This window comes from Aquila chrysaetos, chromosome 9 (genome assembly GCF_900496995.4).
Source record: "Aquila chrysaetos chrysaetos chromosome 9, bAquChr1.4, whole genome shotgun sequence".
In the NCBI taxonomy this organism is placed as follows: Eukaryota; Metazoa; Chordata; class Aves; order Accipitriformes; family Accipitridae; genus Aquila; species Aquila chrysaetos.
In genome coordinates this window covers 10,444,924-10,471,380 of record NC_044012.1, presented here as the reverse complement: position 1 = coordinate 10,471,380, position 26,457 = coordinate 10,444,924, and the positions used below count along the sequence as shown (strand labels likewise).

Here is a 26,457-nt window from a genome sequence, read left to right as displayed (position 1 = left end):
AATTCTACTGCATATAGTGTTTCCCAATAACTCATGTTTTGTAAAGCTTATGTGCCAAAAAGCTGGATTCTGCTAGTTATTTATAAAGAGACTGTGGACAAAGAAGTTAGGCCTCAATTCAGGAAAGCGCTTATGTGCATACTTTACGCACTGTAAATGCATTCTTGATTTTAGTCATACAAGATTTTCCAATTCGGGGAGCACTGAGATGCATGTTCAAAAACTGTCACTGTTTTACCTATTTACATTGTGGGAACAGTATTTGCGTAGCTGATGGGCTTTTTCTTGTCATTTTGAAAGTTTGTATTATAAAAGCGCTATAATAAAAACTACTGAAATGTTTTAAAACAACCTTTTCTGAAATTCACAGACTTCATATTACAACTGAAGAAAAAGGCATATCAAGATGACTCTTTAACTAGATTAGTTTCTTGTCTGTGTTTGTGGGTTTACACAGCAGCCTCTGGCAGGCTGCCTTGACAGGAACTCCCCTTTTAAACCTTAGCTTCTCTTCCTGATAAAACGCAACCATACAAAGAAATATTTAAATATATTTCAAAATATAACAATAATACTGATCATCTCTCACTATGAAACTGAACTAGCCGTTCTTTATATCCTATCAAATAATTTCGTATTATTATCTCTACCTTGAAAATAGCTGTATTTAGCAGAATTGAGCATTTTCTAAGTTCTTGGGGCAAGGGGGTCATCATCAGAATGACTGTCCCATTTCAGGAAGACCTGGCACTGGCATCTTTGCTTGCTAGTACCTGATCATACTCCTTTCTTAAGGCTACTGATTAACTTCTTGCTAACTTCTCTAGCTAGGAGACAAAGGCTGCCAGAGCCATGCAGGCTTGCCTTTTATGTTTACTGTATACCAGAATTCTATGCTTAGTTGTTACTTTGTAAACCCTCTGTTCTTTTTAGCTATGTGCTTATGAAAAGATAAGTTGTCAAATTACAGATGCATAATACAGATAAAAGTTCTGCTCTAATTGTTACTTGAGGGCTATTTCAATTATGTCCATTGTTCATTTCTGCTTACAAAATTTGGTAGTATGTGAGTAGGATTTTTACATCAGGCAAGATTAACAAATACTGACCCTCAGCAGGCAGTACAATATGCATTAAATAAAACTTAATGTCAGCAAATAAAAAATATGCTGAATAAACATAACAGCACTGGAAGAAGCAGTCTTTCAAATTAATCCTCAGAAAGGATAAATAAAAGTTGTAAGAGAAGAGGATACTGTTGTAATTAGTTTGATAATCCAGACTAAGGTAGTACATGAAATTTATAAACGAGTCCAGCAACAGCATTTTTGTATGCAATAGGCTGCATATTGTTATAACAGGGAAAGAGTAGACAGTAATTTCCATAATAATCTAAATTCTCCTAATAAAACAGAAATAAATTTCATGAATGCTCCAAAGAACTGAAATCTAACTGGAGGCCAAAGCATCTTCTTGTGACTAAGCAAGCAAAGAAGAAATAGAAGTAACAAGTAGCAGTGAATTCAGAATTTAATTGCACGATAAAGATTGTTTAAACTATCATTACAACAAACGATTTGATGTCTTAAGAAGCCTGAATTAGTCAGCAAGATTGTAAGAACTGATTTCCTAAGGTGCTCCCAAATTAGATGCAGTCAGGTTTTTTGCCTTTCCCCCCTCCCTTTATCTTTTTTTTTTTTTTTTTTGGGGGGGGGGGGGGGTGTTGAAGTCTTTTTCCTAACAGAGAAGCTTGTATTATAACGATATTCCTGAATATAAGGAATATCATTCTGTTGCTTCATAAGAGTGCTAAAGTGCTTATAATACAGCAATTGTCAAAGCTGACAAGTATAGTTATGTATATTTGCTAGATGTATATGTGAAGTTCAAGGAAGATGAAATGACTTCTCAGGAAGAAATTGGTAGACACAGGACAGACTGGGTCTCTTGAGTTCAGAGTTCTTTCCTGTTAGACAGGGCCTCTGACATGCCTTCCATTTGTGTTTCCTACAATGATCACTACAACTAGGTTTTCCTGTCTCTTTCAGTGGTGCATAACAGTATCACACAGATTAAGAGCAAGTATTCACTGACTTTTGGAACTTCACTTTGGAGCTTATTTTAGGAATCAATGCTTTCTAGGTCTCCCATTGGGGCAGTAAGAAGAGACTGGATGCATCTACAGGGCAGGTTGAACCTCTATGAAATCACCTTCCCAAGTACCTGTCCGTCTCTACTGACAATCTAGAGTATGTAAACCTGTACTCAGAGGGTCTGTATACCTTCCCTGAAACTGTTTGCAAGGACTAGGAGAAGCCTGGATACAAATTTGCAAGGAGATTGTGAAATGACAAATTCCTTTTCTTCAGTTGGAATAAATTTAAAAGGACATCTAATAGACTTAACTTGGAATGAATGGAAACAAAAGAATGCATTCATTAGGTTAAAATTTAAGATTTTCAATGACTGTTGTCACTCTATTATCTCAAGCGCTGTTATATTCATGTAATAGTTGTTTAAATCCATGCCTCCATTAAAATGTACTTTTCTGACAAGAACTGTCCAAAATCAAAGTCTGGATAGTATTCAAACATACTTTCCTCAACAGTCTCATGACAAGAGTATGTTAACCATCCTGGTTAACTCTAGGCAGGACTATCTAGAGAGAACTTCCTATAGGCAGGATTACCTGCGTGACTTTATATAAACTGCATAGACTGTGATGGAGATTATTAATCCAAATGGCCTGTGGTACTTAATAGAAAGGCAATCTGGGGGCTTATCTGTGTAGATGCAGCTTTTAGAACAAACATAAACCTGGCTCCTCCTGTTAATATGAGCCTTAAGTAAAGTCTTCAGTACAGGGTTATTTTAAGTTTTTGTGCAGTGTTTAATTATTTTAATAATAAAAAGATAAGTATCAAGTGATATAAAAACCACTTTATTTCTTTGGTACAAAAGACTCCAGTCATGTAAACCTTGGAAGTAGGAGCAATGACTGCACAGATTATGACTATCTTTGGCTTCAGTGGGGCAAATTATTTGGTTCCCATGAAAACGTATGTTTAAATCTGAAGCAGAATTTTAGCCTTTCATACTACTTTCTCATGGTTTCAGGATAGTCTCTATATAGATAATACAGCCTTAAAAAAAAAAAAGCACATAGGTAACTTAAGACACTTAAAGATAGCTAAAATCTTTGTAGGCATGTAAGCTTCTATGCTAAATGGTTGGCTAGAGGACTGGAAAAAGAGTAGGTGATGGCAAGTACATCTTAAGTGCTACAGGTCAACACTATTTTGCTGAGTGTATTTTCTGAGAAATGTATGGTTAACCCTTAAGCAAAGATTATACATTTGATTTCCTCTTACGGCAAGGGAAATACTAGCTTGTTTTCTCAACTGGAACAAATCCAGGCATTGCTTCTCAGGGCAGCTTCCCTTGAGTACATGCACTACAATGCTTTTGTTAACACTTAGCAGTGGTTCTACTGATTCAAGAGGATTGAACAGCGAAAAATCACCATCAGTCAAGTCAAGAAAAGAGAGCACCAGAAATAGAAAGGGGGAGAAAGAGGAAGAAAGATACAAGTGCATTTTTTTCATGTGGTGATTCTGGTTGACAGATACAGGAAGGAATAGGCAAATATATTCATACTTGAAATACACTTTAAATAGTTCATGTTCTTTGCCATTAGGCCGAATTTCATGGTAGCTGCACGTTAAATGAAATACTTTTATGTCAGTGTTTTGCTTCTTAAATGCTAAAATTAAGCTCTGAGAGTAAGCTAAGGAAGTAACTATTTTGTCTCTGAAAGCAAAGATAACTATGGAGGGTAAAAATTAACTGAATTGTGAGGACTTAAAATCCTGCAATATGAAATAAATTCCTGTTTTATTTTTTCTATGTTAAGGCATCTCTTTTACAGAGCGGTGTTTATGTATGTATATGTACACATCACTTGTTGGTAAGCATATACTGTTGGTTGTGTAAGAATCATCTCTATGAATGCACACACATAGCTCGTCAAGCTTCTGTTGATTACTGTGATGCCATAAACAGGCTTTTAGGAATATCAGAGCTATGGTTCAACACACCGACTGGTACTGTTATTCTTTACTTATATTACCATAATGCCTAGAAGCCATGGTTAGGAAACGATGTGTGAGGTGCTACAAAAAGAACAAAGATTCCCTCCTCTCAAAAGAACTTAGCCTGCATTCTTCTTGTTTGATCCACCACTTGTTGAGGCTCTTCCTGCCAGAACTAGACTATGGTTTGCGGCATCTTGTAGCAATATGCTAAACGTATGATGGAAACCTCTCCCGGAATATAGCCTCACTGGAAAGTCCGCTCTTACTCGCAGTAGATACTGTGGATGTTGATTTTGAGGACCCAAGATTTTCCCTTTTCCCTTCCCACTGAAAATTAACTTTACCACGGCTAGCTGCAAGGCTTTTCCTGTACATGCCTAGGTCTGAAATGATGTGTAAAATACTATAGCCTGTCTTTCCTTTATAACCACCGTTCTGGAACCTTTCTCACTGTCTCAAATAGGAAACATTGAATGCCTCTGCCGTTTGCTCATAACTGGACAAGTAATAATGTCAAGAGTTCCAGTGTGACTGGACTGCCCGCAATAGTGGTGGACATCCTCAAAATACCATGGCATCACTCTTGTCTTACAGCAGTGGGCCACAGGAGATTTCAGTGAGCTACATAATAGTAAAACTGGTGTAATACAGTTGAGAAAAAGCTGTCAGTTTTGATTTTCCCCTTTCCTAGGTATTTATTTCTGAACTCTTTTCCTAGAATCTCTTTTTCCTTTGCCCTTCCCACTTCTGAGATCCTGCTTACCTGCATAGCTGATCTCTTATTCTAAATGAGTGATCTCTAAGCAATCTCTTATTCTAAATGAGTACTGAGACCATATAGTAGTGGTTACTGGTACAGGGAGCCCCCATTATAGACACTATTGTATCCGATTTTATAAATGCTAGAACAAAAGGTTCTCATTTTATTCCATCCCAGTGCTTAAGTATGTGAATCCAGAATATTAGGTTAGGCATTAATGACACAGTGGGCAGGAGGTGATTTGGAAGTCATTTCCCTTTCACTCTATTGTTAGTCTGCTTCTGTGTTTGATGTACTGTCAGTGTTTTAAGAAGCAGATCTCATGCATTCCCCTTAGCTACTGACAAATCCAAAATCCCCTGGAGTGAATGTACATGGATAGTGAGCACATACAACAGCCTGAGAAACTTGGCCATTTATTTCTCTGTTTAAGGAAGAAAGGGTTTCTCAGACCAAAAATGAAAACTGTTGGACAAATAAACTTCTAACGGGTATACTATGGAAAAGCCTTTTGTTTTTAAATCTGCACAAAGCACAATTTTCCATGCTTTTGGATTCTATAATCTGAAGTTGTGTGTTTGTTTAAAGGCCTGAATACTCACACCAGAGCTGCTAGTTTAAACCTAAGTACCATCAGACAGGATCTAGTCCAGCCCAAATCAAAAAACTGCCATGCTTCTGTGATGCATTTTTAAGAACTCCAGTGTTGATAGGAATGATTGACCAGTTTTCAGATTGATGGGCTCATTTTCTTGGGGCAACAGGAAAGACATCTCTTCCTTTTACTTTGGTGGCTATATTTGTTCCTGGTTCTTCTGGGTGACTGTTCTATTATAATAGTTGATAGCTGAGACTGAATTGCTGTTTTATTCCGGCTTTGCCAAATTAAGCTGCATGTGATCAGCTTCCCTGGGAACCCCTGTATGGCTGTGGTCCACCAAAAATTCCAGAGTCTCAAAAGCTGCTGACAGACTTGCCTGTGAGTAGAAACAACTAAGTACCTAAGTCCTGACTGTAGGTATTTACTGGGGAGTGAACAGTACTACTTTTCAGAACCACCTGAAAAGGTTCTCATTTTCCAGTTTGATGCATGTTGATGTGTGTTTGAAAGTAAAATTATTGTACAGGTTTTTCAACATGGTTTCAAAAGATATGTGTGTTCTTTATGGTGTATGTGCTGCATAACCACTAGTTGTCATATAGAAACAGTATTGTTACTGCTGTTTCAGCTTTACTAAAAGGTATCTTGGGTTTCTAGAAACAGAGGTGGGGGAAGGAAGTAGAACAAAATTAAAATACAAAGAGCAAACCAAAATAACACAGTAAAGCATGTTATCAACATTGAAAAGTTTTTGGACTCTGATAAACATTCCATATAATGAATTTAAGAAACAGACCTCTGCACACACTATGTGACAGTATCATCAGCCACTTGACAATGTAATTAATTGATTGTATCACAAAAGTGCTTTGCTAATTACACAGAAAACAGTCTTGTGAGTAGTACTCGGAGGGTTCGTTTGTTGTCCTGTTGAGCGCTGTGCAATATGCTTGTATGTTCAATCCTTCCATTAGAAGCAGGGATTGTGATCTGAACAGCATTTATGGACACTTCCCTCTCTATATAGTACAATATGTGGACCTCCTGCACTCAGGAATTTTTAGGCTCAGGAAGTAATCTCGAGCCTACTTTCTCAGGGTCAAGCTTTCAACAAGGTATGCTTCAACTAAAACAGACGCTTGTATATATACTACCATCTTCTCTAGGATAGTTTTTCTCCTTTTGCTAGGGGTTACTCTCCCCGTAATTCTTGAGGTTCACAGAAAACTTCCTAATAAGCTGCTGGCAAAATCTGAGGAGCTGATTCAACCTCCCTATTTAAATATAAAGCTATCCTTCCTAGCTGGTGTTGTCTTTAGTGGAGATTAGGGAGCACTCACTTTAAGCACTCCATCAACTGGTTTATGAGAATGATTTCTTCTAGTTAGTGGATGGAGGTGAGCAACTGTGATGGCATGATCTTTAACTGACAGAGCTTGATCTGGAGAAAAGAGCTGGTCTACAGCTGCAAGATACAAATGCTAGATGAAGAACTGTACACTGTGGAAGATCCTCTCAAATCTTAATAAGATTTAATGCCAAGTGCTGCTTAAGCTTTTCACTGCCCTCTGCATAATTTCAGGCTGTAAGCATAAAATCATTGATGATAAAAACACTATTCCAACAACAACTTACTTTAAGCAATAGAAAGGGATTTAAATTCCAACATATGATTTTCAGTTTCCGTAACAAAGAATAACTTTGACAAGGGCTGTTTTCACAGACAACTCAAAAGGTGGAATATGGCTTTATTCTGTTATTTTTTTTTTTATGCTGAAATTATTCATTTGTAACAAGATAAAAATGGAAATTTTAACCTGTCTATATACTAGTTTTACATTATGATTTATGGTGAGAATTATAAACTTCTACCCCAATGGAAACTAATTTCAAAACATCTGCTTAGCATCCATTGAGGCATTTTTAGTCAAGGAATACCATATTGTGTGGCAGAAATTTGGACAATAGCTTTTGTTTGTGTTTAAAAAAAGCCCAGACAACAGCTGTCTTTTTCCTCCTCCCTCCCAGTTAATTCATCATAACTACAGGTAGCAATAGGGTCTATTGCACGCTGGTAATGTGCATTCATAAATACACAGACCAGTGATGACACTGCTGACTACCAGCATTTTGACTTAGAAATACTACATCAGCTTTTGTCCTTGAAGAAACAGAAATTGAGCAGAAGGTCAAAATTTTCACTGGGAATCTGTGTGCGTGAGTGTGGGGGAATGCAGATGAGGCCTCTAAGCATATGTGGGGAGATGATGGCCACACATTTTTTACTAGTGATGGTTTGATAGCTGTAGCTCTATAGTATGCTACACTTGCCTGTTGCTAAAGAACAAGTTTAAGTGACTTAATGCCACTTATTAAAAGGTTTTTAGGTTGTTGAAATAATCATATGAAAGTAAATTTCTACTGTTTATATATATATATATGAAATCCTTTTCAATTTAAAAAAAAAAAAGTGACAATCCCCATGTCTTTGAAAACATCAAAATAAGAAAACAACATTCTTATGTGATAGATCTATTTGCATTGTTAATCAGTTTCCTTAAACAGCATGATAAATTGTCCAAGGACATACAAAGTAAGTAATGGATAAGTTACATGATTGAGACAAGCTTTAAAGATGTCTATTACTAGTGCTTTAGAGAAAAACATGCAAAAAGGGAACTACACTTCCTTCTTGGTACCTGTCTTTTTAATTATGTATGGGTTTCATTTGAAGTAGGTGAAGTTTTTCTCAGCCAAAATAAAAAGAAAATTAAATTTCTGAATGGAGATGCCATTAACTGTAAAGTAAATGTAACAAAATTAAGATGAGAAAGAATAATGGTAACTAATATGTAAAAGCCTGATATTTTTATTCACGCTTTATGGCTCAAGGGTGTAAATGACTGCTGCCTTCAGTGGGCATCACAGGTTCTTGGATCCTGCCAGGAAATTCTAAAATGTATTAGGATGAAATAGACTGAATGAACAAAAGTGTTTTGTAACCTATGGGCTAAATGTTTAGATGCTCGTATGGCAAAAGCAGAAACTTAGAAATAAGAACAATTAATAATTCAAATGGAGTGCCTCTATCTTACACATATATAGAAAGAAAAAGAATAAAGATGATATGTATATATTTATATATATATACACACACACCTCCCTATATACATATTATATCATGTTACCTATAGATTAGTCACAAAGGGATTATTTTTTTTTTTATACACAAGTACTTTTTACATGTGCTCATTTAGCTACATCTTCAAACATGACTTCCCAATGCGAATGCTAACTGTGTATGGAAAGCTGTCTGTCATCTTTTGCATTCCATCTAACTCTGTCACTGCCTTGTCCTTTATTACTAGGTAGCAGTGCTATTCTGGACAGTATGAGACTGAAGGAAATGGTACACCAGATCTAATTGCATAGTTGTTCTGTGTAGATTTTCTGTTGGTGCTGATCTTCTAACAGGTCTTGCTGTTATTCAGCAAAACCAACATGATAGAGGTGCTTTGGCGCTCGTCTGAAACATTTCTGTGTCTGTGAAGTATATACGAAGTGACAGATGTTAGTGCCTCACTGGAGGACACTCTGCTCTCAGGTTCATCTGTGAACAGCAAATCAGTCTTCCCATTGAAAAATAATGAATTTTTCCTCTAGGCAATTTCTGACTTGTATGCGCTTCTGTAACCATTGCAAATGATCTGCTGGTTTTGTGTTTTTGAGCTCTTGACTACTGTAATGTGTTCAGAGAAAACCTGTGACTATTTGACTCTATTTTGTCAGCTGTCATTGTTGTAGCTTTTTCTTATTAGCACTGAATTGACAGCTTTGCATTTAGAAAAAAATATGTATTCACATATATTAAGAAGAGTTTGTTGTACTCACTGCTTACTTTATGCACACCTTTACAGAAGGGCAGAAAATAATGCCTATTTATGTGCGATCTAAGTTGCTAAAATGTTTTCATGCGATCTAGGCAAGAGATCATCAAAACTGATGTGTTCCCGTTAAATCTTCCACAACCGCACCCAATATGTCTTCTCAGGGAAAAAAAAAACAAACCACGTGTCTAGCTCTAATCTCTGCTGATTAGGTTAGGAATTAAGAGCATAAGAACCTGAGGTCTTGCCTAAATTCAGGTCTTGTGTGTCCTCCCATGCATGTCAACTGTAGCCCTTCTGAGTTCTCAATTATAAACTCATAATCTTTCATGCTCCATGGATCTGACCTGAATCCTGCTCTACTGAATGGACTATGATCAATTCTATGGAGTGCTTGTGTTGCATGAATACTTGAACTCCACTGTAAAGCCAGGTACTGGGTTGTGACAATCATGGATCTGTAGACTAAACAGTTGGTGTTGAGAGCCTGCTATGTTTCAGAGGGTTTTACTTTGGATTAGCTCCATCTTGCCTCCATGCATCTGAATGCCCATTAGAGGATGGAGTGTACGAGGCTCACTCCTGAAACTCATTTTTTGGTTTATTTTCATCTTAAGTGTATTGCCAGTAGCTGTCAATCTGCTCTCCCTGTTGTAACTTCTGGTCTTTTTGCAAAATTGCGGCTACATTCTTCTGTGTACAATGTTGTGTTAACTAAAAACCCCAAGTCTGCAAATATTTTTGGCAAGTAATTAGTGACAGCAGTATGTGATCCATCCTATTTGTACCATGTAGAATAGAGGTCTAAAAGTAATTTCCCCTTTTAGATGTTGCTAGTTACAAAATGGTTATGTTAAAAGGAAAGTTTCAGAGTTAAAACTGTAGCTTGAAATTAACAAGTAAGCATAACGAGCAAAAAGTAGGAACAGAAAAAGCTGAGATAGTTAAATCACCAAGTTTGCTAGTTAACAGCAGTTGCTGAGATTACAAGACACTTTTGTTCATCAGAAATCCTCCAACTCATCTTTTAATTTATTTGCAACAAATCTGGTTCTAAAACAAATGGCTAAAACTATCTGCACTGTTTACAAATGTTACCCTATGACTCCTTTAAATACACTGGATATCTCTGACTTGACAGTAATTCTTACCTCTCCCCTGCCCAAGTATTATTTTAATCAGCTGGCAGTTTGTTTATTTATTCACATTAACATTTCCAAATGCAGTGTGCGGGCCAGCAGTCACTGCTCTGTAGAGCTGCCAGTGTCTAACTGTTTCCAGCAATGACAACTGCCTTTTTTAGGCTTTTTTTTTTTTTCTTTTGCCCCCTCAACTGGCAGTTCAGAGCACCAGCCTTCACAATACATTAGCTTAATGCATTTTGGGCTCGACCAAATCTTCCATTCCCACTGCTGCTGCTATTTGTCTACTATTCTACTTGAAATCAGCACGCAGTATAAATGATTTAGACATATGAATAAATAAACCTCTAAATATCCAAATCCTTGCAACAGTAAAACCATATCAAATCTTATGTTTAGAACAGTGTATTGCTACAAACACCGATTCAGTGAGAAATAGATTCACATTCGTAGGTCATGATTTAGGAAAGTGAAGGGTAACTCACTTGAGCATGTTAGTTTGATGGACATGTAGTCTCTGCCACAGTCCTTCTTATAGTGACAGCGCAGCCAGTTTAAGAGGCAGAGTCCGTCACCACACTGTAGTTCTTCTTTTTTACACGGCAGAATGCTCTGTTCATCTGAAAGGAGGAGAAACAATAGATGACTTTGTGTAACAAGCAACTCCTTCCTGAGTAACAAAGCCACATGTCTACTGAAAGTCGATCTTCCTGCTTTTGAAAGCCCTGGGCAGATGAAAACACTCTCTCCTCTTTGTCAGATGTGAAAAGGGTCTCAGACTCAAACATTTCCTATACTGTTGTTGATGATCATTTAAAGAGTGTTCGAGACAGATGAGGTCTAAGTGAAGCATATGAAAGAAATCACAGGGGTACCGTGTCTCGGAGGCACCTAGCCTTCTGACTGACTTACATGCTTTAACATCCAAAACAAAACAATCCATCTTTGCCCCAGCTTAACACACAAAATGGAAGAATGAGGGGAAAAAGAGAGATCTGGTATCTTGCACAAACCTGAAGGACTGGATTAAGGGCTTCCTAGCTGTAAGTATGACTCTCTCACAATTCCTTTCCAGTTTGACAATTAAGGGTAGGAACTCAGTCTGATAGAGTGGAGGATTTTTTGAATAATCTTAATAAACCCTTGGGTAAATTTATGGAGACATTAACTCAGGTTTGGTTTGCAGAGACATTAAATCCTATATAGTAGGGTCTGCAGCTCTGCATGAAGCCAAATCTTTTTGACTGGCTCCTCAGTTGAAAGATTGAAGCCACTTCCCAGGACTACTGTTGATTCTTAGGCGCTGAGTAGAAAACTGAATCACTCATCTCTGCCTAAGAGAGGGGGGGAAAAATGAGTCATTTTATCTTTATCCTTTGATAGTGTACTATGGTTCCTTTTATCTTTATGCATACATACATGCATGAACACAAATTTCCTACTCTCAAAGGAGAGATGGTACCAGCCTAAGCCCTGTAACTTAAGAAAAGCAGAGTTTCAGGCCATGCTAATATTCACCTGTGCAAATCATATTTGCACAAGAAATGGGAGTGCTGGTGGGATTGTCATCACTTGTCATATCTGAACAGGATCACCCCTTCTCAGTCCAAAAGTTCTGAGGGTATGCCTGAGGAGAGAGTGGTCACTGCAAATGCAATGCCAGCAAGCAATAGGTGTTTAGCTTTCACTGGCTACTCAAAATAGCTGTTTTGTTTGATGTCCGTAAACATTCAAACAGCAGCTGCCTGATACAAAATTTAAAAAGGAGTTGGGGAATCTCTATGCAAGGAAGAGTATGTCTTTTTTTTTTTTTTTTTTTTTTACACAGTAACTGCACAATACAAAATATCCCATGGAATGTCAGTGACCAGCCATATCATCTAAAACACACTGAGCAAATAATTGAAAGAACTTGTTATCTAAATGTATTCCAGTTTGTTAGGTTAAAAATCTATTAACATACTATAATGAACAAATTCTTGGAGATCAGGAAGTCTGAAAATTATCCAGAAAAGAGAGGAAAAAACTTCCCACATCATTCAAAGAAGGTATTATTAGGGTTTTTTTTCCCCACATTTCACCAGTAGTGCTAGTGAAAGTGGTCTTGTTTTGATGGTAGATAAAAAGAAACTATTTTCTGACAAGTGCGCAAATGGCTACACTGACATCGTTTAGTTGCATGGTTTTGTAGGGCCTTCCAATAATGACCAACAGAAGTAAAATAGATGGAAAATAGTTCATTAATGACAGAATAAAAAGTTTTTAAGTTTGGCAAGGAAGACCTATGTGTAGAAAGACTCTTCAGAAATCAGCTTTAAATTTCATTAGAGTACTAGAGCTGTATTCAGGTTACTTTATGAGCAACCTAAAACATTCCAAATACAGGCAAATAAAAGTCCAAGCCCAACTTGAAAAACACTAGCTCTTGAAAGTAAAGGCACAGAGGGCTAGTGTGCAAATCGGTACCCAACAGAAGACAGGCAATTCTGCTGCATCATGTTTTAATTTGCTCTCCAATATTTTTAATTTCGAGCCTTTTTGTCATCCTTCATAGCTGCAAAATCCTGCAGTTTGGAGTAATTGTTCATAATTTCCAATTCTCCACACAGCTGCTCCAGTGGAAGATGTCAGTACCACCACATGCATTTATAAATACCATCAGCATTGACAACATACTGTCACAGTAAATCTTAGATTGTATGCTTGTACCTGGCAACTCTGCAATCTAGAGGCCAATAATCAGATCATATTGTTTTGTACTTTCAGAACATCTTGCAGTACATTTCCCAGATGGCTACTGTATTTCTGGTAGACATCTCAGACAATTCGGGGGTAAAATGGCATAGAATTCCCAGCAATTAAAGTTGTGGGGATTCTTGTCTGGGTTTGTTTGTTTGTTAAAACATTATAGAAGCAGCAGCTAAGCAACCATTACTTTGTGGTACCAAACGTAGTCATTGTGTAAATGGGAACAATTTTTGTTAACTTTAGACTGGTTACACAGTCATTGAAATATCAAAAAGGAATTCACCTGCAAGAAAATGATGCAAAAGAAAAAAATAATATATTGGCAAATTTATTAGAGTAATTTGTCCTGGTATGCATCTCACATATTTATATCTTCCATAAAGTCTGTTTAGTTCATAACCTAGTTTGAAGTTGCCCTAATTATTTTAAACCTCTTTGAACTTGCTCCAGTCTACACTCTTTCGTATTTTTCTTGTTCACTGTTCCTGTTTTTACTAGTTCAACACAATTCTCTATCACTGGCTACAATTTCACCACTTTTTGGATGTAAGAAAGTTTTCTACAGTCCCTGCAACATAAAATTCCTGTTTTACTTTTCACCACTTTACTGGCTCTACTTTGAAGGTCACTTAAAAGGTAAACACCTCTTCTCTCTCATCCAGAAAGTAATATTATGCTTTCTGTTTCTGCTAGTTGTTGTTGAACTGTGTAAGTCACTTTGGGATATAGTCTTTATGAAAATGCTGGAAAACCACTTCAATGTTTTATTATCTTCAGGGAGAACCATTAAGATGGTAAGCTGTAAGAAATTATATGGGCATATCCAATTTTTTTGGACTTAAAAGCAGTGGGGGACAATGATGGTTAAAAAAAATGGTGTGCAAACCTATCCCATAAAGCTGTACTTCCCAGGTGTAGCAAGAGCAAATTATGTCTTTCGTGAATCCAGATGATACAAATCTTCCATCTATTCTCAAGGGGAGCTGCAAAATAACTGAAAAAACCATGAAGACTAAAAATACATAAATGCTTTTTTTGAGGAAGAAACAGAGGCACAGGCCTATAGTCACGCAGCAGGCAGGGACAGACGTAGGCATCACATTCAGTGTGGTACTGACTCAACAAATAACAATGTTTAAGTTCTACACAATAAAAATTCTTTTGAGACAGATAGTTTCATTTGTGTGAAAATGCTTATTTCCAAGATGATGTTTCTATCTCAGTAGAGGCTAGCACAAAGTATTTTGTCTTTAAAGTATGTTTTACCCTGAGGTAAAATTGATTTGAAAACAATTTTTACTACAGATGACGGAGCTAACAAAGTCTCTTTCAGAGAAGCACTTTCCAGTTCTAAGTCCACCTGTTCCCAACAAGAATGTGCCACGCAATGGCATGCTGATGGTTTTCAAGGTTTGTATTCTAAATCAGCACATATTTGAATGAATTTGTGAAGTGAAAATTAGTAATTTAAGAACATCAAAATGATCACATCAAATTTAGGTTAAAGTGCAATATTATATAAGTGTGATGCATAAAATGAATCCACAAGTTGACAATTAACCTGCACCATTAAAATACAGATAATAGTTTACAGCTATTGCATATCCAAATTTGTATTTTCCTATGTTAGTAATGCCAAATTTTTTTTTCTTATTCAAATGACCATTGAATTATATATCTGTTAAAGTGGGTACGCACTTCTCGCATCAACCACCGAGTCTGATAATGCCCTGATCATCCACCAGCAGGAACTATTGTCTGCAGTGTAACCCTTTGCACTTTATAAAAATCATAGCCTTCATTCTTGCCTGCAGCCTGGCTTTGAAACCTTTGTAGCCAGCTGCGGGAAGATAGTCATGGTGAAGAAGGATCCTCCAATGATAAAGGTGATTTAACAGCTCTTGAGCTTGGCGAGAGCATGAGAGAATAAACAACACATGGCACATGTTAGTTTGATGCTTAATGCTCTGCTGTGCTTCTATGATTTAGATGAGCATAATGCAGAAACCTGTGCAAAACACAATATAAGGAAGAGAGATTCTTATCTCTGGTGACTTCTTCTGCCCCTCAATTCCTTAGTATTTTTGCACTGATGACAACTAAAGAAATTTACAATAACCTTAAATCAGAGAACAGACATAAGATGTCATTTCTGTACTACTAAGGTACCTTGATACTAGCTTTAGCCCTGCATTTTACCATGCTGTCCTTGGCTGTGTTTGGGAATCATAGTTTTACATGTTTGAAAATCTGGGAAAAAGTTCTTATTTCTACCTTGTGCTGGTTTTGGCTGGGACAGAGTTAATTTTCTTCACAGTAGCTGGTATGGGGCTATGTTTTGGATTTGTGCTGGAAACTGTTGGTAATTCAGGGATGTTTTCCTTACTGCTGAGCAGTGCTTACCCAGAGCCAAGGCCTTTTCTGCTTCTCAGCCCACCCCACCAGCGAGGAGGCTGGGGGGGCACAAGGAGTTGGAGGGGACACAGCCGGGACAGCTGACCCCAACTGACCCAAGGGGTATCCCAGACCATATGATGTCATGCTCAGCACATAAAGCTGGGGGAAGAAGGAGGAAGGGGGGATGTTGGGAGTGATGGTGTTTGTCTTCCCAAGTCACCTGGAGATGGCTGAACACTGCCTGCCCATGGGAAGTGGGGGATGAATTCCTTGTTTTGCTCTGCTTGTGTGCGCAGCTTTTGCTTTACCTATTAAACTGTCTTTATCTCAGCCCACGAGTTAACTCACTTTTACTCTTCTGATTCTCGCTCCCATCCTATCAGTGGGGGGAGTGAGCAAGTGGCTGTGTGCTGCTTAGTTGCCAGCTGGGGTTAAACCACGACACCTCTATAGATGCTCCAGCACTCCTGAAGCACGATCTTATGTCTCCAACTTTGGGGAAATTTCCAATTTACAGCTTGCTTCATTCAGTAGAAACATTTTTTTTAATCAGAAGCACAGAAATGTAGCTCTGAACCTAGCTTTTTTTTTTCTTTTTTTTATTTTAGACTTCTATCAGGTTTTTTAGATGCCTTTCAGATTGGCTAATAGGATCAAGTTGCAAAAGTACAGTTTCCACTCACGTTTCCATTTAGGATTGTGCTGTTCTAAAAGCAAAGTCTTTACTATAAGTGGCTATGTATATACAATATCTTTCTCGGTGGTATTCTGATTTTGTGCTCTCCCTAAACATTGGGACAGTTTCTGATTGGGACTGATGCTAAGAAAAGTACTACACAGCATTCACCCCAGTACACAACAGTATGAATACATTGTAACTGCTTTTTCAATCTATTATTGAATGTCCCATATTCTTTCTAAAGGAATAGCTGATTCCACAAACGTGTTTAGTGTGAGGAGCATGATTATTAGCGTAGTTTAACATGCTCTTCAAATGATGCATAAAAGTTATCCCAAATAGCTACTCTTTGTTGCTCCTCTTTGTAGCGTGCGTATTCTTTCTCTAGCACCAAATCCAGGCCAAAACAGAAATCACTTTGGATTCACGTTCCTCTCCCGATGTGTCTCTGAGGCAGAGTTATAATTACAATACCAAATGACTGAATATTGTTGGGCTACTTGTCAACATGGCACCTGTAATCAACCAGGAGTGTTAGTTTGTCATTCAGAGCTTTTATTGTCTGTTCAAGTCTGCACGGTTTTTACATTTCTTTGCTGAACAGGGAACGAGGATTGCATAGTAGGCTGCCTAATCCCTGCACCTTTAGAGGCAAGTTTCAGGGCAATACATTAAGATGACAACAAGGAAACATGGTTTACAAATTTCTAAAAACTCTAGTCTCTTCTGTTCTGCATTGGGCTTTCTATGACCTACTTTTTTAGTGAAGTCTTGTACTTGCCAGTTGTTTGGGCCAATGACTTGCTTGCATACTGTGTGCATTTGGAGATGGAAAATGGCCATTGTGTACCTCAGTAGTCTAATTTATAAATAATCATAAATGGGGAGTGTTTAGCCCAAAATACTGAACTCTGCTAATAAAAGGAGATGGTTAAGTGTGGATTAGAAGCAAAATTCAATATGAGTTTTTCCTACTAAGAACTAGTCTTCCAACTGGGACTAAATAACTCGCAATCTGCTGGGTGCTCTGCCATGTACTGTATTACTCTCACCCTGAGAGGACCTGGCATCTCTTTTGTAAAGCTCATCTCTTTAAGGTCCTGAGTCCTTGCTGTGGAAATCCCCGATTTTAACCCATTCTGTAAGTTGGGGCCTGTTTTCAACATTTAAAAATTGGAAGCAGCCTATTAAATGATTTAGAGTGACTCAGAAAGCTGTTCTACTGACTGAAGTGTTTTAACTTTATGATGCAAAATATGTCATTTCTATGTATCTCTTGAGTTCCCCAGTGGAAGGGAGACCCACCTGTATTTGTGATCTACCTAGAAAAACATTACAGGCCATCTGTAGTTACTTTTCTGTCCTAAGTAAGCGGGAAGTGAAAGCTGAGGTTAAGTGTAACTTCAGAATATTTCTCTCTGTCAGGTCTGAGCCTGATGGACGACAGGTTGTCTGTGGACAATTAATTCAGTCACAGAAAATAATCATATGAAAAAGTAAAAGCAGAATAAATGTTCTGGAAATGGTCTTGCAGCAAGTCTGCCCCTTCAACCCCAAGAACAAAGACAGATATGGGATTGGACAAAGATGGAAAAAAAGATGCTACAAGAGAAAATAGCTAGTGCAGTATCTTGTTAGCAAGAGTCAGTGCCAAGTAATGGACAGATACCAATCCAGGAGCCAGGAAAGCCTTGCTTTCTCCTTAAATTGCTATGTAATCTAAAGCAATTAATTTTTCTGCCAACCTTTTTTTCTCTTCCCACCTTTTGTGTTATCTAGACACCTGCAATCTGGAAGGATAAGGCCAGTTATTTTGTGCAGGACCTAGCACGATAAAGCTTCAGTCTTAGTTGTGTCTTTTAAGTAGAAGTAATCCTGTAACAATTTTGCAGCTAATTCAAAATAAAGATAAGATACGGAAAACCTGTAAAGATCACATGCTTATAGAGCTGCTTCTCTTAGGCCATGAAACTAAAAAAGATTACTTGCCAACAGGAGAAATTCAAGTAAAAAAATTTAGAAATGGCACATATTTCACTATTTCTTTTTATAATGCTTCTAATGAAGAAAGAAAACAATTGCTGAAAGGAAAACCCTCATTTTAATGTTAGAAGTAAAGGAATTAACATGCTTGCAACTAAAAACAGCAATTAAAAGATAAGAAACTTAGAATTAAAGAGGCCAAAAGTGTCAAAGTGTCACAGAACCACTATTTGCATTAAGAATAGACAGTGATCAAGTGGCTTTGGCTGGAATGTCCTCCTGTGAATTATCTACACACAGGTCCTTGAAGACTGTAGGTGTCTCAATGTCATATAATGTCATTATTTTTAAAAAATGGTCTGAGGGATTTCAGGGAGTTCTAGCAAGATATGTATTAAAGTCTTGGAGCTAAAATCACTGTTTGCATAAATGCTGTCAAAGCCAACTAAATAGCTTGCTTCTGCCAGCTCTGAATTTGAGGCCACATTTTCAAAGCATCTGAGGATAGAGATTTTAAGTAGGCTTTACAAAAGCTCATAATCAATTAGGTGTCCACCTCCCCTTGAAAGATGCTCTGCATAAAGGTGTCTGGGCATCTACTGCATTTTTAGGTGTTTGAACATACAGCTCAAATACAGTCATTATATAACAATGAAATGTCAGACTGCAAGAGTTAATAGTGCTCAGCACCTCTAAAACAAATCTCCCCCCTACTCTTCTCTGAAAGGTTTCTCAGCATGGGTGCTTGTACTGCTTTGATGAGATCCCCTTCAAAAACTAAAGCATCATTTCTATTTATTTGATAGGGAGCAGGGTTGGACTCCAATCTGTATTTTTGCATAGTAGTTGTATAGGAATGAATTCTAATCTATTATTCTCTCCACTAAAAAAAAAAATAATCAGGAATGGGAGGTAGGAGTTGGGAGAAGCTGCTGCAGCTAAAGCATTAAGTCAGTAGTTACAGTTGGAGTTGTCAGTCTACATGCTCTTAAACGATGATGAGAAATTGTCAGGCTTGGAAATTGATACCTTCCTAGTGCAGATTCCAGTCTAATAAATGAAAAGGTGTAAAAATCATTCTTGATGTAACAGATGATTTCAAGCCATCATAAAATAAATTGATGGCAGAAAGACACTGAGCAGGATATGACTTACTAGGGGAGAAGAACAAAGAATTCTGAGGTGTGGTTCTGGAGGCATTTGAACATCCTTCCCTTTGCACAGTTGGAGTCATTAAAGCCTGAAATGCAACGTGGAGAACTGTAGGGAGATATGCAGTATGCCTTTAAGGAAAGGGAGATGGGAGCCTCTTCGGTGCCTTCAGAAAACATCCACGCTTTGAGAAAAAAAGCAGTGAAGGAAAATAAAAAGCAGATTATTCTGGGGATTAAACTTTGCTGTGCACTTAAAGAAGAGGGGGCAACTACAGTGTGTGTTTCCCTCGCTGCCTGGCATCACAGACCTAGATGGTTTCTGGCATTCTCTGTTAGAGAAGAAAGAGACTGGTAATGGGTGGTAGATGTTGGTGCTTTGATCACTGACACTTCTCAAGGGAATATACTGCTGTGGGGTGCAGAAGTCTCGGTGCAGAGCTATCAGTCTGTCTCTTAAACTTCCTGGCATAACGTACTCTCTGCAGGACACAAGTTAACAGCAAAGCTGTCACGCACAGGCTTGAAGCAATCTCTTGTCTTTCTGTATGTCTCAAATCTGGTGCAGCCTATAGAACCACTGTAAGATACTTGCACAGACCCCAAATCACCCAGTTTCTTCACCTGTTTGAACTGAGGCACTGGGCTCCACCTGTGCCTATGAATGTGAAGTTATGTTCATTGAGTACTAGCCTCTAGACAACTGTGTTAAACTGGCTGAGTTCGGAGACCATTCTGGGAAAAATACAGGATTTGCCATCAAGAACAAAAGCCACAGACTCCCTAGTCTGTAGCAGTGGAGACAGCATTTTATTCTTGCTGCGTACAGAAAGATTTCCTTGTTTATGAGTAGAAGTTTATTCAACCTTTCACTGTCGTCCTGGGGTCTCAGAGCACAGCTAGCAGTGCTGTAGTCAATGACAACACAGTGGGCAGCCAGCTGTGCAGTTACTGCGTGTGAGCTGAATGCTGAGGGACAGCATCCAAAGTGTCTTCTCAAGGGCTTACTGGTTTTAGGATCAGGATTTTCTGCACTTTTCCTTTGTACCAAGTATGTCCCTGTGCCTGGCTTAGGTGGATTTTCATGCAGATGAAAATCATAAAGATTCACTAGTATTGAAATAAGTAACTATGGTCACTTAATAGTTGTAAAATAACTATCTTTTTATAATATCTGATGTGTATTAGCAATCTGGATAACTAAAGAATCAGTTGATTTGTTTGCTTTTACCTGTGCTTACAATCCATTTCTCCAGAGATTAATCTTAGAACTGCTAGGGAGGAGGTGGAGGAGGCAGCGGCATGCAGGAAGGGAAGGCACTTTGGGTAGAACCATTTTTCTGCCTTTTTGCTTCTCTGACAGTTTTGGGCCCGCTTCATTTAAGTATTAGAAACAGTGACTGAGGTTCATGACTGCTGATTAATAGTGATTTATACTCAGTCACAGATATTTTCTAGAGATAATTTTTACTTTTTACTTTAAAAACCAAACAAACATACCTGACCAAAAGCTAAAAACACTTGGCAAAGAAAATCCAATGTTTCTCTCAGAAAGAAATATCTAAAGCAACAAAGCTAATAGCAAATTTTATTTCCGCTCAGAAAGTTCCATTAAATGCTGAAACCGTCAACCTGCCTTGGTCCTGTGTGGTTGAAGTCATATAGCTCCATTCCTGAGTATTAGCTTGCCTGGACTTCGCTTGTGTGACTTGCCCCTTTGTCCTGTACAAGAGCAGTATTCTTGAGGCACAGCTGAGTCTGTATGAGAGGAGCTGCAGTCCTCCTCCTGGGCCTCTGCACTTGCTTAGGAAATTCAGTGTTGGGAGAGTAAACAGGTCTAGTACCTGGCATATGTGAATTCTGTATAGCTGAAGAATCCGCTCTTGCCTCCTTCCTGTAGTACATAGTTAACAGCTTGGGATAACAGCAGTCTCTTTCCATGTTCACTATAAAAGCGTAATACAAGCCACAGTTTGGTTTGTTGGGTTTTTTTTTTTGTTGTTGTTTTTTGGGTTTTTTTTGGCTAATGCCCACCTGGGATTGTGTTAATATCATCTGTTATTGTCAGCAGAACATTTCACAGTCTAGGCATTACCATTAATTAAACATGATAGCCCTTGCGTACAAGGCCAGAACGTTGGGCCTGGCTGAACTGTACTCAGTTAAGGCCAAAAGTAAAACAAAAATATTGTCTTAAAAGCACTTAATTTTGAAGAGACACAGGCACCCATTTGGAAATTAGGGCAATACTCAGACTACTCTGAACTGTTTGCTGCAACAGTTCTATTACAAAACTCTAATCTAAAGTTAATGCAATACAAAGTTGTCTTGCCGTGAAGAAGTGGTCTCTCTGGGAGGGGCAATGGCAGGGAAAAATCTGAGCTTAAAGGTCAGGGAACATGAAAGCGAAGAATGGATAAGAAATTATGTTATTCTGATATGAATCCCCAAACTAAACATACATTGGCTACATACATAATGAAGTGCTATGAAATGTCATTTCATGCATAATGTAAAACCAACAGTTCTGTGGAAAAATAATCTGAACAGTATTTTTGCAATATTAACCTGTAACAATATAAGCACATTACAAGTATTTTTTTTGCCAAGTCTACAGGCAATTCACTAATAAATAAGTAGACTGCCACATGTAGCTACACTAATGAAAGCATTTACAATTTCCTGTCATTTTTGTACTGTGATTACGTATTTTCTATGACTTCGGTGATGCCAGTTGGTCATGTATTAGGTAGCCAGGGGGTGAACAATTTTAATCAGCAGCTACTAATTTTGCACTTGCTCTTAAGCCCAACTTTAACATGTTTTTTCTAGTTTAAGGGATTACCAGGCAATCTGAAAGACAACACTTTGCATTTCCTTGGTTTTGTACTGTCTTCAGCTTCACCAACCAAACTCTGTTCCTAGTTACCAAACTTATCTTAGGGTTAGATCCTACAAATACCTAGTGTTGACAGAAGCTGGTCTTGACACTATGAATAATTTCTCCAAGTTGGTAGGCTGTGGCAGCAAACATTAAGCTTGATAATATTTCTAGTCTGTGAATGGTAGTAGCTGCCTGACTTTATTGTTCCTTTTTGTATGTTCCAAAGTAAGTAAGATAACTTTTTGCCTGTTCTTTCTTTAAACTTCAGGTTTAATCATATGATTTGCCACCCATGATGGGCATCTTGGCTTGAAAGTTGTTACTGAAGTCATAATCTAGTTAAAACACTTCAGCGTGGCTTTTCTTGAGCTGCAGCACTTGCTCTGAGAGGTATCTTGGTTGTTTTAATTGTTGTGCATGTATTTTTATCATTATGCATTCTTTCATCTAAGAGATTGGACATGCTACTCTGCTTCCCTGCATACATGTGGTGTTCTGCCAAAATAGGACCAGTGACATGGGCGGAATTTGCTCCTATAACGTTATATTTCCTTTTCAAATAACTTCCATGTAAAAACTACAAAAGTCAGTCACAAAAAGGAGAGTAGATGGAAGTCAAATGTCAGGAATTGTTTTATTTCAATGACTGGAAGTAATTTTTAGCCACATTTGTTTCACTAGTGAGTGCCAAAATTTTGACTGATGTCAGTGTGCTCTATTTGTAAATCAGTTTTAGCAGCTATGTGCTAATTTGTTGTTGTGGGAGAAAATGCTGAAAAGGAGGATTTTTTTTTTTTAAAAGGAAATATTGAAGTACTTGTACCTGACACTAAATTTTATGGTCCTCTATTTCAGACAGTTCTGTCAGTCATTTCTTTGAGTTTTGTCTGTATAAAGATCACAAGGTTAAGTCCATTTCTGTTACCTCAGTTGTTTTCTTAGTCAGGAAGCTATTTGCTTTTTAATGGATTGATGTTTATCTGCTAGAGGACTTTAAATATAATATTCCTACAGCTGTACATGACTGGAAGGCATGCCATTAATGCAGTTAAAAAAAAAAAGACTACTTACAGAGATTGGAATAATTGCTGCCTATTCCAATACGGATGGAGCTTCCAGAGATGAGAGGAAGATGGAAGAAAAGAACTAAGGAGGGAAAAATGGAAAAAAAGGTCCTTAATAGCAGTTTGTTTTTGTTTTGCAACCAGATGTCAGTTGAAGACACATTATGTTGTTAATATGCACCCACTCTCTCCAGGGCAGGATTACATGTTTCAGACTATGAATATATGCACAGATGTAGCTTGAATGGGGGTGAAAAAGCCTAACAAGTCATTGCTTCATACTTCCAGGAATCACTCCAGTTCAGGAAATGGTATTATATATGACTTTAATGCCTCTTAGATTCAAAACCCCATGTATAAACAACAATGTGTTATATAAATATGCTAATTATTGTTGTTAAGTCATTCACCGGTCTCTGAAACAGGCACCTACCATTGTAAAACAAAATAACTGTTTCCTAATTTGTTTAAGTGCAGCTTGAGTACATTAGGCGTGTGTGTGTCAAACTGGGTTGGAATAAATTTATTCTAAAATTTGATACACATACTCCCCCTATGTATTTAAGCTTTAATATTTATAACTTGTACTTCAAAGATTTATACCTGCAGGCAACAAAATGCACACGAGTAAAACGTGTCCTAAATAACAAAATGCTTAGGTTTCTTGTAAGAGGGGCTTGTTTGCTCCTGCAGTTGCACATAAAATACGAGCCCCCGATAGCCGGTCAGATGCGATACAGCGTTTGTACGGTGTTTTGCCCAGGCTGCACTTACACCCCGGGGAAGCACGCTGTCCCCCGTGCCCTCTGCCTTCTGCCCCTCCAGCCGGCACCTCGTCGCCGATCGTCCTCGGCGGGCTTTTCCTTCTGAATCTCGGGCTTGCCACCACAGCCGCACCCCCGCTCGGCACCGCGCTGGAGGCGGGGGAAGGGGGGGGGGGGCGCAGCCCGGTGGGGGTGCTGCTGCTTTTTTTTTGGGGGGGGGGGGGGTGCCTGAGTAACAGAAAGTTTCCGCGGAAACCCTCCCCCGCCGTGGCACGCCACCGCCCGCCCCGCGGCGCCCCCCAGGACAGAGTCCTGCCCGGCTGCGGGCCGCCCCCCGCCCCGCCGGGCCGTGCCGTGCCGGGCCGTGCCCCCCGCTGCCGCCCGCGGCAGGGGCGGGTGCCCGGCGCGGCTCCCGCCGCCTCAGCGCGCCTTACCCCAGCAGCCAGCGGCGGCCGTTGTCTCCATGCGCCTCCGCCGCGGCTCCCCGGCGGCTGGCGGGCGGCGGCGGGCGGCGAGGCGGGCGCAGCCGCCGCCGGGAGACGCGCCCCGCCGCCTCCTCCTGCGCGCGGGGCCGGAGCGGCGGCGGCGGCTGGACGGAGCCGGCGCCCATGGGCGGAGGGCGGGGGGAGGCGGGTGACCTCCGCCCCGCGGGGGCCGGCCGGAGCTCCCCCTGCCCTGCCCTGCCTCCAGCCGCGGCGGGGGGGGACGGAGCCGGAGCCGGAGCCGGAGCCGAGGTGGCCCGGCCCGGGGGGGAGCGGGGCCCCCGGGGCGCGGTCCGGCCCCTGGGGAGCGGGGCCCGGAGGCGGCGGGGCCGGCGCAGGCCGCAGGGCCGGGCGGGCCGCCCGCGTAGTGCTCGGGGCTGCGCATAGGGGGGGAACGACCCGGGGCGGGGGGGGGGAGCTCCCGAGCACCCGGGACCTGGAGTAACCCCGGCTCCGCTCCTTCCCCTCCCTTCTGCGGTCCCTGGGGAAAGGGAAGGAAAGTGTTGGGGAGGCTGCGGGGATTTGCTGCTTGGATGAGGAGCTGTAGGCGGATAACGGCTCTTCAAAGCCGAGTCCAGCCCAGCACTTGGGCTAGAAAGGAGGGGACTGCCTGGGAATAAACCCGCGGGGATGGACGGGATTATCTGAGCAGTGCAGAGAAAATAATTCGCTGTGGCTGGGTGAGGGCCAGAAGAACGTAGTCCAAATAAGAGCTAAACCCACTTCACAATAGTAAGATCTGCTTGTTACCAGGGATCCTGGAAACGTTTCTCATTGTGAATGATACATGCCCTAGTGCTAGAGACGGAAAACAGGGTTGCAGCGGGTACTAAAGCGTATGAGCTTTCCTGATTGGTTGTTTACTTCTAAGAAAAGCACTTCATTAGCTGCTTAGGTAAAGAATGCAAGAAATAAGGTCTTTTTTTGGCACGTCCTGTCAGCAGTTTGGATTTTTTTAGGAACCAAGTTATAGTGGCAGTTTCTTTCTCCCATGCATGCGTTAGCCCTGTAGGCACTTGCAGAGTGGTCCCGCTGGTACTGCTTGTGAGTGAGGGAAATGGAAATGGATGCTCCACGAGTATGTGTGCAGCCGCCTTTACTTCCCTGCCCCCCGGGTAGCTTTGTAGGCAGGTGAGCAAGTTCTCTCATATTGGAATAACTTTACTGTCAATACCTAGGCTCTTTAATTTCTCTTGGGTTCAGTAGTGATAGATTCAGAGTTGTAATGAAGTTTGGGGTGGATGTAAAGATTGTGGTCTTTCTGTAAAAAGTTTCTTGCTGTCATTGATCACTTTTTTTTTTTTTTTCTCCTTTCTTTTCTTTTTAGATCCAGGCAAGCATTAAGTGAGTCTAAGGCAGTTGAAATGAAGGTCTGCTGGAACTTTACACGTATGTTTTGTTATGGCTCAGAGATACCTGTACCTTTTGCCAAAACTATAGTACCTTGGTTCTTAATTAACACATCTCTACCCTAAAATCCCTCAAAATGCTGCTGCAAAAGTTATCTTATGATTAATTTCTTCAACCTCTCAGAATATTTGACTCCTTGAAAGACTCCTTCTCTATCATTTCAATAAATGGAAACTGTATGACTTCCTTTTAGGGCTCTTTGTTGTTTAGTTACAGCGTGAAGGTGTGAATCTATATACACATCAGAAAAGCTGATTTTCTGTATGTTGTTTTTTTGGATATGTGCCCCATTGGCCTCATTCTGTATGTGAAGTCATATACGCATGTAACACTGTATTTAAGGATATTAAAAGATTTTCTCCACTTAAAGTTTCAGGAATTTCTAATGTTTAGCACTTCTGCAAATTTTGG

General features: G+C 39.6%; 1 protein-coding gene across 1 annotated transcript in view; it reads right to left on the bottom strand.

Annotated features, from left to right (window-relative positions):
- The window catches only part of BEAN1 (brain expressed associated with NEDD4 1), a 63,595-nt gene extending 38,684 nt beyond the window's left edge, over positions 1 to 24,911 (bottom strand). The window contains exons 1-3 of the mRNA XM_030026262.2: positions 24,589 to 24,911; positions 23,398 to 23,472; positions 10,970 to 11,104 (exon numbers count right to left, since the gene is read on the bottom strand). Coding sequence (XP_029882122.1) covers positions 10,970 to 11,104; positions 23,398 to 23,472; positions 24,589 to 24,619 — 241 coding nt within the window. The 5' untranslated portion in view covers positions 24,620 to 24,911. The remainder of the gene's footprint in view (positions 1 to 10,969; positions 11,105 to 23,397; positions 23,473 to 24,588) is intronic.
- Between the last annotated feature and the right edge of the window lie 1,546 nt (positions 24,912 to 26,457).